Raw genomic sequence first — 14,249 nt, 5'->3', positions numbered from 1 at the left:
CCTATAAAACTATCTTTATTTAGAGAAAATAAGTTGTCATTGCACCTATAGAACAGAATGACCAGGATGTGACAGTGATAATGTCTGAAAGGCACCTGTTATTTAGAAACCTACTAGCACCAATGTTTCAAACCAATGCATTCCTCTCCTTGAGATGACATCTCAAAAACCTTTCAACTCATACCTTATAAGGATTCATCCCGTATTAATTTTGAGTAATAATGGTAAATATAAAATCAAGGAACAATGGTGTTGTCCAATATTCCATTAAATGGGAGCCTCATGAGGAGAGTAACTTTGTCAATTGTCTTCACTGCTGTATCCTCATTGCCTACCAGTGCTTATAACAAAGCAAGCACTTAAACTGAATAAATAAACTCAAAGAAGAAAGAGAATGATTTTATTCTCTGATGGACATAAAACTCCCTATTAGCACTGTTAGGTTTTTAATTGTTTAAATTCTACAAGCAAGACAAACTGACTCTTTTCTAGGTTGAAGGGGATTATGGGATATGTCTATTGGTGAACCAGCAAGAAATGAAAAAAAAAAACCAATTATACTTAAGTCAATATGAATTTTTATTAACACACATTTTTCAAAGTCTGTACAAACCAAAACATTCCTGTGTTTTAAAAGGTCCATTATTACAAACATACAAATAAACAAAAGGTGTTACCAAAAGTTAGCTACTCAATTTCACGGTAAAACAGTGTCATGATTTTTAAAAACCAAAATTTCAAGATTGAAGTTTCTTCCTTCCCTTTTTGGAACTTGTGGAAAGTTAGAAAATGTGTGGATTTGCTTTATATTAAATGCCAAGACCTTAAAAAAAGATTTAGTATAAAACTAAATGTGTTTTTACATTGTCACTTCATGTAACAGAATTTCTCAAGCCTTTAAAATAAAAAAAAAATGACTGTAACTTTTTTCACAATCTTTTCCCCATAGTCAATGTAAATGCAGCTGAAAATATTATCTGACAGTTTATCTTTACCTAAAAGTTTCTCATTCAAAAAGTTACAAAACTGTTTAGCACTGCCATTTCCCTTGCTTAGAAGGGAAAATTACATCCTCTACTAGAGTGATAGATAAGTAACATGGTCCATTGTTCCTCTTACCAGAAGGAAGCCACTCATTGCCACATCTCTGTCCAATTATGTGCATGGCTCCACTTGTGAGAATGCTCACAGATTAGAAGCATTTGCTCCTAGGAAATGCCTAGCAAGTTAAACTTACTGCTACACTTTTGGTAGACTGAGGTACAAATGTCATCTGCCCTTATGATTACCTCTAACTCTAGTACCACCCCCTGCATTAATGATTCCAAGGTAGCTGGTTTTACTGTTTCATGGCACACTACACATCTCTAGTTCCTTTCACAAACATCATCTAGAGGACCTGAGAGTACGGCTAGAAATGCAAATCTATCCTCTCACCTGGAAAAGAGAATCCATGTGCCTATTGGGTCAAGAAGGGAAAACAGGACACAGTTCAGGCTGTGGCCAAGCTGCTTTCGAGAAGCACCTGTTTTCAACACATTTCCATTAAAGGCAGGGAGTGTACAGGCTGGGGTGGGTGAGGAGGAGTGGGGAAAAGGTACAGTGATATCATTCTCCCAGGACTTACAGTCCATACTTGAGCAGCTCATACTAACCTCCAAAATGCTCTGTAGTCTGAATATTATCCCATTTTGAATCATGTAAAAAAAAAAGTTACCTGAAAATGGCCCAGTATGACAACCGATATAAGTAAAGGGCGTTTTTTAAAAAAGAGGTGGCAGTGTGAGAATTTAAAATCAGTCATGTAAAACAATCAAGAAAGGGGTTGGGGAGAGAAGTGTCCAGTACAACCTGGACAACCCTTCTTTCTGCCTTTACTTAGAAAGACAGACTGCCCAAATCTTTGCTACCTTAAGTATCTTCTTACATGGTCTTCCAAGAAATCCTCCAAAAGGCACTTAACTCCATACTTATATATTGAATTGTTTCACCTTAGCAATCAGTTTTTAAGACTCCAAGGTAACAAGAAAGAAAAGATCTGATTCTTTTACTAAACGCTAGAGAGTAGGACTTTTTTTTAAGAGGCATTACTTTTACAAGAAGAACAAGCTAGGCTACCATTACTCCTTTATCAAGAAAAAGTTTCTTTTTTTAAAAAATAAATAAAACTCTGGCTATACATAGTACAAAGTACATAATACACCTGGAAAAAAACCCAAGAGTATACCCTGAAGCAAAAGGTTTACTGGAGAGAAAAATTCTCTTCCACTGTACCAAGTCTTAAGGTGGCAGTTTTCAAAGTTCAGAGGGTGGCAGTGATATGTAATTAATGCCAACTATTTGCTCATGGGTATGGCAGGATGCCATGCTGGACCAAACAAAAAAAACCAAACCATTCTGCACATAACACTGAGCAGTGACCACCACACACACATAAAAAAGTAACAAAAGAGAGACAGACAGAGAGACAGTAGTACTGAGAGGAGGGTTGGGGGTAGAGAGGGGAGTGAGGGAGAGTGAGAGAGAGTGGGAGAGAGAGAGAGAGAGAGAGAGCCTGAAACCCCAAACATTCAAGCATGCAGTCATAATATAGCACAAACCAGGTGTTTCCACTCAGCCCCACTGCAATCGCACAAAGAAGGATAACTATAGTAAAATAGAGATTTCTTAAGAAAGCTTGCAATTCCCAGAGAACAGCTACATTGCCACCCTAACCCAGGAATCCATTGCTATTGCCAGGAGCGTCCTTGTGGTCTCTCATGGAGAGGTTATAGCTCCTGACTTCTCTGACTTCTTGCTCTTGGACAAGGCAGCTGCCTGCTTCAGGAGCTCTCGGTTTTTGGCCTTTAAAAAAAAATCACACAAGATGTTTTAGCAGGATAGGCTATGTTTTTCATGCAGATGCTAAGGGAGACAATGCAGAGGTCAGGAAGAGGTGAACAAATTCTAGAGGCAGAAAACAACAGAAAGCTCTAGGGTTTGGTTCAGAGGGAAGAAAGTATTTGCTGGAGATTAATCAGTGTACTTCAATCTCCTGGGATCCACTATTACAAAAGGATGCTTTATGCAACATAAACAAACCGTGGAGCGCCTTAATGTGCTGGATAAACAGAATTTACAATTCAGACATCTGGAATCACATCTGGTTGATCCAAAAATCAAAGAGCACATTTATTAATTCCACTGTTTTTGAGAGAAAAAGATCAGAACACATCTAAGAGAAAATATTAAAAGACATCTATAAGGCGGATTAATATGATTTGTCAATTCTCTGAGAAAAAAGAAATCTAAGAGATGATCACTTAAAATACCATCAGCTAAATAAACCAGAGTTACCATATTAAATAGGAAGAGTCACCTGCAATTGTTCTGTAACTTCTTTGTGGGTTTTCTCCATCTGGTTCATTTTGGCCCTCATCTGAGATTCTTGGTATTGAAAATCAGCCTTCAGCTCTGTGATCTGAGGGAAAAAAAAGGCAGAGTGACCAGAAGAAATCTCTGTGCAATGAGAAATGTTTTGGTACCAGAGTGCTAAATGGTCCCCCAAATTAATGAAATCCAGGGCTCTCCTAAAGATTCATACCTAAATCAAAGCCAGGGAACTGTGTATCCTATTTTTTCTAATGATTTCCTGAAAATTACACAAAATCCTGAAATAGCATGTTTGATACTTAACCACTTACTAGAAGGTTTTAGATATTTCATGTATTTAATATATGCAATCATCTTTCAAATACCTCCAAATAAATCAGTGATTATAACAAATATGACTGACAGTTTGAGAGAAGCCATGAGAATAACAGCTGCTGCCATTTACTGAATTTTTACCTTGTTCCAGGCAAACTGTTTGATTATATTATTTCATTCAATCCTATGACAACCCTGTGGGACAGTAATGTTATTCTTCCCATTTTATAGATGGGAACATCAAAGCCTTAGAAAAGGTTAAGTAAAGTGGCCAAGATCATACATGTTAGCAAGTAGCAGAGCTAGAGTTCAAACTCCAGGCCTTCTATTTACTATGCTATTCAAGGAACACAGAGAAGAGTTATCTAAATCAGAGAAGTGATGTGTGAGCTGAGTTTTGAGGCACAAGCAGCAACTGGCACATGAGGTAAGGAAAAGGGCATCCGAGCAAAGGGAACAGTATGGGCACAGGCAGAGTGAGAGCTAACTGAGAGCGTGTTCAAATGACTGATGAGAGTGTCAGGAGATGAGGTTACTGATAGGCAGGCATGATGTGGAAGAGCCTGTGTTCCAACCCAAGAGTGTGACCTTGATCCTGAAAGTTATGGGAAATAATCTACTACTTGTGTTTGCTCTTTCTAAAACCCTAACTTTGTGGGAATTCCCTGGCGGTCCAGTGGTTAGGACTCAGCGCTTTCACTGCCCTGGTCCAGGTTCAATCCCTGGTGAGGGAACTAAGATCCCGCAATTGCAAAGCACTAGAAACAAGTGTTCATTTTGTCTCTATTTTGCAAAAATCCTTTTATGTGTCATTCTGATCTAGTTCATGAAGAAAACATACTTGGGTCTGCTTTCATCTGACAGTCATGTAGTAAATTGGAAAGAATACTGGTCTCTTCCCATGAATCTCCACCTTACTGGCAGAGTAGAAACACAGCACAGTAGGGTCAGGAAGATTTGGGTTCATTCCTTTGTTCTGTCATTTATCAGCTGTGTGATTCGGACATTTAATTTGGTCGTTTAATCCTCTTGGGTCCACTTCCTCATCTGTAAGATGAGGTAGAAATCAGATGCAAAGAATGCACATAAAGATTTTAACATTATAAATGTCTTTGTTAGCCATTCAGAATGAATCATAGCATTCCGAACACAGTGCAAAACAACATAACAGCCTCCGGAAGAAAACAGAGCTAGAGGAAGGGACTGGAGCCCTAAGGGGAAAAATACTGAAGGTACTGTTTATCTATGAAATGATGACAATAATAATTCCTACCTCAACGTGTTGTTATGGGGATAAATGAGTTAATATATATAAGCACTTAGAATGGGCTCAGGCACACAGTAAGCCTCCAAAAAAGTTAGCTATTATTTTTATTGTTATTAAAATATTAAGGCAAAAATGAGATATTCTCTAACAATCTGAAAATAAGAAACAATAGATATGAATCAGAACAAGGACATAAAAAATTCCCCGAAAGAGGCGGAGATGGCTCTTCGACCAGAATAAGGCTTTACTGAAGATATTAATGAGCTCAAAGAGTAGGTCACTCAGGAAGGGCGTTATCAGCAATAGTAAACAAAGTGATGCAGTTACAGAGGAAGGCCTACCTGAACACTGTCCAGGGAGGAGAGAGACCTGGTCCACATATTTTGAGTATTACTGTCCCCTGGACACAGCCATACCAATAATAGAGATGGAGGCATCAGGTTCTCCTAGCCTGAGAGCACTAAAATTCCAATTATGTAACTACTTCCTCTTGTCCCAACTCCGTGCTCATTCAGCACCCTCTGATTACAAGCTTCCTAGACAGCTTATGCTGAAAAGAGTAGTACTCTGTTATATTAAGAGGCAGACATTATAGTTGTGAATTAAGAGGCAGACATTATATTTTTACACATCATCTCTGTAAGCTTGGTCAACATCGGTCCTCCCTTAGAAGTGGAAGCTTCCTCCAAATTTAAGAAAGAAAAATCAACTTTTGGGACTTCCCTGGTGGCACAGTGGTTAAGAATCCGCCTGCCAATGCAGGGGACACAGGTTCGAGCCCTGGTCCGGGAAGATCCCACATGCCACGGAGCAACTAAGCCCATGTGCCACAAATACTGAGAGCCTGCGTTCTAGAGCCTGCGAGCCACAACTACTGAGTCCATATGCCACAACTACTGAAGCCCAGGTGCAAGAGAGAAACCGCACAACAAGAGAGAAGCCACCGCAATGAGAAGCCCATGTACTGCAACAAAGAGTAGCCCCCACTCACCGCAACTAGAGAAAGCCCGTGCACAGCAACAAAGACCCAACGCAGCCAAAGATAAATAAATAAATTTATAAAAAACAAAAACAAAAAAACAGCATCATGCCCTGCACCACATATCTTACCCGCCTGTCTCATTCTGACCTGGGAAGCACTAACTAAACAGTACCTTCTTCTCTTTCTCTAAAATCATTTGATCCTTTTGATGCAGCATCTTCTTTAGAGTGGCTACTTCTTCCTTCAGTTGGGCAATGATGACAAAATGGTCAGTGCCTGGTGAGTCCAGAGCCAGGTCTGGGGAAAAGCTGAGTGGAAAAATGGAGGGGGAGAAAATCAGTTGGATTGATAAACTTTTTTCTACCTGAGTACACATCGTAGGCCACTTGACTACAAGTGCAAGAGCAGGAGCAACTACTTGAATTCCCAGCATCAAGCAAAACACACACCTGACTTGAGAGTATTTGCTAAACTGCACAGGTAAGGTAGCCATCAGATAACTATACCAACGAAAGCCACAACCCACAGCATTCCTGCAGCATCTTTGCTCACATTCACGACTAAAATAAATGTCTTCTCACAAGAGCCAAGGATATTCTGTTCCAGGTTCACTGAAGATCTCCAGTTATTTATGGGTGAGAGTCATAATTTTTTTATGATTAGATAATTTCCCTATAATCTGGATAAATTATCAATTGTAAGTTCATGCGTTTTTCTTTAAAGCTACCCATAGAGTTTCTGACTCTTTGTTTTCTGCTCCAAAGCCCACGATGTGGTGCAGCTGCTGTGTTCTGCCCCAGGAGCAGTCAGTCTTTTTAAAAAGTGATAGAAAGAAGATGAAATTAATAGGAAAGAAGCCAACTTCCCCCACTACAACTGGCCTGTTCATTGTCACTTCCAATATCAAGAATTCTGCAATATTTAGTTAGGAAAAGAACAAAGAGGTGGCAAACTGCAAAGCCACATCACAACCTGGGGTTTTCAACAGATTCCTCCCAGTAATAGTCTCTGAGCACTACACTTTGTCAAAGTGCCAGGTGAACTCCATCCTTTTAGTAGAGTAACCAGGACAAGTTCAGGGAATCTGTAAAGCTCTGAAATTGTATGTACAATTCTATGTATACATACAATGGATGGCTTCTAGGGTGAGGATCCATAGCTTTCTAAGGCTGGTCAGAGGTGTCTTAGACCCAAACAAGTTAAGGAATCACAGCCAAGAGAGTCAAATCCTGCCCTTCTCTACAGACTTCCCAAAGGAAGCTCTTTACTTTTCCCAGGGCAACCTTTAAAGTAAAACACAAACCTGTTTCTCCTAACAGATACTGCAATACTGATTCCCAACTCCCTACATCAATACAGCAACTACTCTAGATACCCCTTGCTGTTGGTTCTTTCCTACATCTTAAACAACATCTAATAACTAATAATTCTCTACACAGGTAGAAACTCCAAATAACAAGGTGAACCACTGGATAAACTTCCTCATAGTTACCAAGTCAAACATTTCTATGGCTAGAATGGGAAGACACACTCCATTGATAAGAATATTCCCCCTCAGTCTACACGAAGCATATGAGAAGAATGTCAGAGGAAGAATGGATCACTGCTTTTCTAACTGATAAACATGCAGAATTACTAGGTAACAAAAAGTAAATGTAAAATAATAAAACAAGGCATGGAGGAGAAAATATTGAAAGGACCCATCATCGTCTCCACCGGTTTTCATGCTCACCAAGGGACTGTCTTCCCTCAACCCAACAGAATCTAGGTAAACCCATAAGCAGAGCAACAAATGAAATGGAGTAATGGGCTAGTATAAATAACTTCTTCTTGTCCTCACAGCTCCTAATACTCTGCTCTACCTGCTTCTTTTTTTTTAACTGAAGAATAGTTGATGTACAATATTATGTTAGTTTCATACATAATGATTTGACACTTGTATATATCATGATCACCGTAAGTCTAGTAAACATCTGTCCCCACATAACATTATTATATTATTGACCATATTCTTTATGCTGTATATTAATCCCCGTGACTTACTGATTATATAACTGAAGGTCTATACCTCTTAATCTCCTTCAACCTATTTCACCCATCCCCCACCCCACCCTTCTGACAACTACCTGTTTGTTCTCTGTACCTACAAGCATGTTTTCATTTTGCTTTGTTTGTTTTTTAGATTCACATATACGTGAGATCATGCAGTATTGGTCTTTCTCCAACTTATTTCATTTAGCATAATACCCTCTAGATCCATCCATGTTGTTGCAAACAGCAAGATTTCATTTTTTATGGATGAGTAATATTCCTGTGTGTGTGTGTGTGTGTGTGTGTGTGTGTGTGTGTGTATATACACACACACACATCATAGCTTCTTTATCCATTTGTCTATCAATGGTCACTCAGGCTGCTTTCATTATCTTGGCTATTGTAACTAATGCTACAATGAACATTGGGGTCTATATATCTTTTTGTTGTTTTTGTTTCTGTTTTTGTTTTGCGGTACGCGGGCCTCTCACTGTTGTGGCCTCTCCCATTGCGAAGCACAGGCTCCGGACACACAGGCTCAGTGGCCATGGCTCACGGGCCCAGCTGCTCCGCGGCATGTGGGATCTTCCCGGACCGGGGCACACGAACCCGTGTCCCCTGCATCAGCAGGCGGACTCTCAACCACTGCACCACCAGGGAAGCCCTATCTTTTTGAATTAGTATTTTTCTTTTCTTTGGATAAATACTTAGAAGTGAAATTGCTGGATCATATGGCAGTACTATTTTTAATTCTTTGAGGAACCTCCATACTAGTGGCTGCACCAACTTACAATCCCACCAACAGTGCACAAGGGTTCTATTTTCTCCACATCCTCATCAACACTTGTTGTTTGTTGTCTTTTTGATAGCCATTCTGACAGGTGTGAGGTGGTATCTCATTGTGGTTTTGATTTGCATTTCCCTGATGATTAGTGATGTTGAACATTTTTTCATGTGACTGTAGGCCATCTGTATGTCTTCTTTGGAAAAACGTCTATTCAGGCCCTCTGCCCACTTTATTTTTTTTGATAAACTTTATTTATTTATGGCTGCATTGGGTCTTCGTTGCTGCGTGCGGGCTTTCTCTAGTTGTGTCAAGCGGGGGCTACTCTTAGTTGCGGTGCGTGGGTTTCTCATTGTGGTGGCTTTTCTTGTTGTGGAGCACAGGCTCTGTGGCGGGTGGGCCTCAGTAGTCGTGGCTCGCAGGCTCTAGAGTGCAGGTTCAGTAGTCGTGCACAGGCTTAGTTGCTCCGCGGCATGTGGGATCTTCCTAGACCAGGGCTTGAAACCACGTCCCCTGCATTGCCAGGCTGATTCTTAACCAGTGCGCCACCAGGGAAGTCCCCTCTGTCCATTTTTAAATAGAACTGTTTGCTTTTTTGATGTTGAGATATATGATTTTTTTGTACATTTTGGATATTAAACCCCTTATCGGATATATTGTTTGCAAATATCTTCTCCCATTCAGTGGGTTGCCTTTTCATCTTATGGATAGTTTCCTTCATTGTGCAAAAGCTTTTTAGTCTGAGGTAGTCCTATTTGTTTACTTTTGCTTTTGTTTCCCTTGCCTGAGGATACATATCCAAAAAACATTGCTAAGACCAATGTCAAAGAGCATACTGTCAATGTTTTCTTCTAGGAGTTTAATGCTTTCAGGTCTTACATTTAAGTCTTTAATCTATTTTGCGTTATTTTTGCAAGTAGTGTGAGAAAGTAGTCCAGTTTGATTCTTTTGCATGTAGCTGTCTAATTTTCCCAACACCATTTAGTGAAAAGGCTGTCTTTTCCCCACTGTATATTCTTGCCTCTTGTTGTAGATTAATTGCTCATATAAGTGTGCGTTTATTTCTGGGCTCTCTATTCTGTTCCATCAGTCCATGTGTCTGTTTTTGTGCCAATCCCATACTGTTTTGATTACTGCAGATTTGTAGTACAGTTTGAAATCAGAAAGCGTGACACCTCCAACTTTGTTCTTCATTCTCAAGATTGCTTTGGCTCTACCTGCTTCTTGAGGGAGGATTCTTCCTATACCAATAAATCGTTGACAAAACTAGTTGTGCCTTTCTTGTGTTAGGTCCTGACCTCTGTAACTCTCTAACTCCTGATTAATAAGAACTGCTGGGTATCAAAATGAAAAAAGATGGCTAGGTTACCAAGGCAGAAAATCAAATCCAGTCTCTTTCTAAATATCTCCAAAGACAGGGAACTCACTATTTCTCCAGGAAGCTTCTTGTCTTTTCCAAAAGCTTAAGAAAACATCTTTCCTCAGGTTCAGCCAAAACCTGCCTCCCTATCAGTCCCATCCATTAGTCCTGGGTCTGTCCTTAAAGGCCACACAGAGTAAGCCTAATCTTTCAGGCATACTTCAGAGGGAGAATAAAATAAAACTATAAGGAAAGGAAAAGAATGTCCTTTAGAAACAATAAACCACAAGGTGTGCCTGGAGGTCACCCACTGCTTTTACTGCCCATAGAACAATAAACAAATATGATCAAAAAGTGCATTTCTCAGGGAAGGAAAGCTAGAAATGAACTCCGATTTTCTTCAAATTGAAGAGTTTTTGTTACAATTTTGACAAACTATAAAATATTGAGATGGAGGCTGTGAATTTTATAGGATACTAAAAAATAAAAAGACTAAGGCATTTTATAAGTATAAAACCATGAGAAAAATGGTTTTTTTTTTTAAAAAAACCCTAAAGTAATGGGTTCTCTATGATATGGAAGGCTAATGAATAAAGAAAAAGAAGAGGGCTTCCCTGGTGGCGCAGTGGTTGAGAGTCCGATGCAGGGAACACGGGTTCGTGCCCCGGTGCGGGAAGATCCCACATGCCACAGAGCGGCTAGGCCCGTGAGCCATGGCCGCTGAGCCTGCGCGTCCGGAGCCTGTGCTCCGCAACGGGAGAGGCCACGACAGTGAGAGGCCCGCGTACCGCAAAAAAAAAGAAAAAGACGAGAAAAAATAATCAAATATTCCTCGATATTTAAAAAATAAAAAAGAGGACTTCCCTGATGGTCCAGTGGTTACAACTCCACACTTCCACTGCAGGGGGCGCGGGTTTGATCCCTGGTTGGGGAACTAAGATCCCAAATGCCGTGCAGCACGGCCAAAAAAAAAAAAAAGAGAGGAGAATATGGTAGTATAGAAAGGTCAATGGAAAACTGTTAGAGAGCAACCTGCAGAAGACATGAAGGGATAAAAATGAAAGAATAAAAGCACAAATTTAAAAATATATGTAAAGCAACTATACTGTAATAAAATAAAAAGTATATGGATATTTTAAGAGTGGGACAAGCAAAGTGGATTGTGATTAATTAAAAACTGGGAGGCAAAAAAAAAAACAAAAAAACTGGGAGGCAGTCACAATATAGTTAGGAAACAAAACTGGTAACATTTACTACAGAACTGAATTCAAAATGGATACTCAGGAAAAAATTTTTGGTTTGCATGACATTAAAAAGAGGACTGTTAAAAAAAAGTCTTGTCAGAATGTTTTCTAAGTGAAGGAAAAGCAAGGGAAAAAAACACAAAAAGTAAAAAGAAAAGGAAAAATGTAATTTACCTTGTATATGAACTTTTAAAAGACAGAAATGTAAACAAGTGGAAGAGATTGTTAAGATTGCTAATACAGGAACATTCAAATGGAACTTGTATATGAAAATAATTTTTTTGGCAGCAGAAAAATTTTTTCCAAATTTTCAAGTTATTAGGATAAGTTATTTTTTTAATTACCATGTACATTTAAAGGAAAAATTATTTTTAAAGATCTTTCCCAGAGGACATTATGAAAGACTACAGACCTAAGTTAAGGATCGGCATCCTACTCGAGGAAAACAATCATTGCTGGTAACTGGATGCAATAAAACACTGAGCAGAAAGTTTAAGTCTTTGGCTTGGTGTATCCATAGCAATAGTCAGAAAGAATAGTGGCAATATCTCAAGAACAAAATGAGCTAATAGAAGGCAAACTTTAAGGACTGTTGGTTAAACTAAAAGTTAAACTAAATGAGCTTTTCTGGGTCATTCAAACATAGCCTGCGTCACAAATAGCACAAAACAGAAATGATGAATCTAAAGGCTGTGGGTCTTGGCTTAGGCCTTTATAAAGCCGGGCATTCAGAATGGTTCACTCTTTGAAAAAGTAGTTTTTACAGGATCATGAATCCTGGCAGAGGGGATGGGACAATCAGTGCCACATCTATTTTCTTCAGAATGGTCAAACTAGCTGCTCAGAGAATAAACAATAAAGCTGACCAGAAAGATGGTCTTTATGGTTCCTTCCCCTGTGTAATCAGAATATCTAAATTAAGCATTTCTAGAAGGATCAATTCAAGAAGTTTAAAGTCACTAATACTAGCATTAAGAAGACAGCTTGCAGAGTCTCAAGTCAAGTTAATGAAAAAGCCAACTTCATAGACGCTGTGTATCCAGCTAAATAAACAAAATTCAGCGCTGGCAAGCCTATATGCTGGTCTGCTCCCATACCCACCACTGCCTGGGAGGGAGAACCGAGAATGGAAGTTTTCAGAATGGAGATGATTCCAAGGATTTTAGGGAAGAGTGTGCCAGGTGGTCTCACTTCAGGATGCCCAGGCCTGGAGGAACAGGAAAACAGGTGGCCCCAAGACTCTGCTGAGAAGCCGCCCACTGCACCAACATGAATGGGGCACCCTGGATATGAGGAGAAAGTAGCTCGTAAGCGAAGCATCACTGAGAAGGAGAGGGGAAAGTGAGGAATAAAAATGCATTTAGAAAGGCTTAAAATGAAACAAAAATATTTAAACACATCTCCTTCTCTCCTGAGCCAGCATTTGCATTGGGCTATCTCTTGTTAATGCTAAGGAAGCATGGATTATCCCTCACAGACTGAGCAATACTGCCTTAATTCCAACTTGTCAGGAATTCCCTGGCGGTCCAGTGGTTAAGACTCAGCGCTTTCACTGCCGTAGCCCAGATTCAATCCCTGGTCAGGGAACTAAGATCCCACAAGCTGTGCAGTGCAGCCAAAAAAAAAAAAAATCCCAACTTGTCTCTGCTTTGCCTCTGGAGACCAACTCCTGCCCTGCCTGGAGGAGGCTACAGGCACAGATCACAATAAAAAGCATCTAGCTATTGACTTCTTCGAATTCGTGTGAGGAAGTTATTTGTGGACTGCAGAATTCAATTGCTATGAAATCCAGTTATATGTTCTAGACAAGATTAGATTTATAAACAAATATCAGTACTGTTTATTTATAAGATATCAAGTGGCTAGTGTAGCGAACCTGAGAAGTTCATTGACAACCATAGACTAGCTCCATGACACACCCTAAAATGTATTCCTGTTTCAGGAACTGTGTATGCATTTCAAACAGAAACATGCACACACACTTGAATTGGCTTACCTATCTCCATTGGTTGTGATCGACTCAAACTTGGATTTTTTCTTTGGGATTTCATTTTGAATTGAAGATGTAGAAAGTGTTTTCTGACTTTTAGTGGCAAAAAAAAAAAAAAGGAGAGAAGGAGAGAGAGAGAGATACACACACTTTAGAAATCAAAGATTAATAAAACATCACAATGAAAGTCTTGTCAAATGGAACCAATGTAATACCCATTCTATGCAAGAGTTAATTATTCTTTTTCTTCTCTTTCATTTATTTTACTTAAAAAAATACAGCATAACACAAGGAACACACATGAACCTGTGTTGTTACTTAAAGGGGGTAAAGCTTTCAATTCTGAGGTCAGGTGGGGCACGCTGTCCGCATGAAACAGACAACAAGCACAAATGTCCAGGTGGCCTTGATCTAAGATCTAAGAGCAAATTATTCTTGATCATCAAAATCCACCAAAGTCTTGATTTCATAGGTCCTGGATGCATGGGTAGCTCGTTTCTATAGTCCTCCCCCAAATTCTTGGCCTTGATAAAATATTATCTGCTTTATTAATAACTATGAGAAGAGAGTCAATAAAACCTCAGAAGTATAATCTATCTTACAATTTAAAAAGTACTTTCACATTCATTGTCTCACATGTATCTTATAATACCGTGAGGTATATACAAGGGATTATTTCTATTTTGCATAAACTGAGGCTCATCAAGGTTAACTGACCTACCCAGGGATATACAGCTAGTTAGCAGTGAAGCTGGGACTAGACACCAGGCTGACATATTTGAACTCCAAGTCCAGTTCTTCCTCACTGTATTTCTGTGAATCTTCTGGTGTCTGAGTCCCACAACAACACTAAAGATCAGTTTGAGCCCCAATAAGTTGACCCCCCCTAAAACTAGTCTGCAAC

At 39.5% G+C, this 14,249-nt stretch overlaps 1 protein-coding gene across 2 annotated transcripts in view; it reads right to left on the bottom strand.

The window, feature by feature from the left end:
• Positions 1 to 566: 566 nt before the first annotated feature.
• Positions 567 to 14,249, bottom strand: part of FAM76A (family with sequence similarity 76 member A) — a 28,012-nt gene continuing 14,329 nt past the window's right edge. Inside the window, exons 6-10 of one of the 2 annotated variants that reach the window (XR_004353159.1) lie at positions 13,352 to 13,438; positions 6,109 to 6,244; positions 4,529 to 4,734; positions 3,359 to 3,460; positions 567 to 2,844 (exon numbers count right to left, since the gene is read on the bottom strand). Coding sequence is in view for 1 of the 2 variants with exons in the window: in XM_032654450.1 (XP_032510341.1) it covers positions 2,758 to 2,844; positions 3,359 to 3,460; positions 6,109 to 6,244; positions 13,352 to 13,438 (412 nt within the window). In the remaining variant the exon portion in view is untranslated. The remainder of the gene's footprint in view (positions 2,845 to 3,358; positions 3,461 to 4,528; positions 4,735 to 6,108; positions 6,245 to 13,351; positions 13,439 to 14,249) is intronic. The other variant, XM_032654450.1, reaches the window with a different exon arrangement.

Source organism: Phocoena sinus, chromosome 1 (genome assembly GCF_008692025.1).
Source record: "Phocoena sinus isolate mPhoSin1 chromosome 1, mPhoSin1.pri, whole genome shotgun sequence".
NCBI classification, from domain to species: domain Eukaryota; kingdom Metazoa; phylum Chordata; class Mammalia; order Artiodactyla; family Phocoenidae; genus Phocoena; species Phocoena sinus.
Note: the sequence above shows the minus strand (reverse complement) of the source record. Positions and strands in the feature narration are given on the sequence as shown.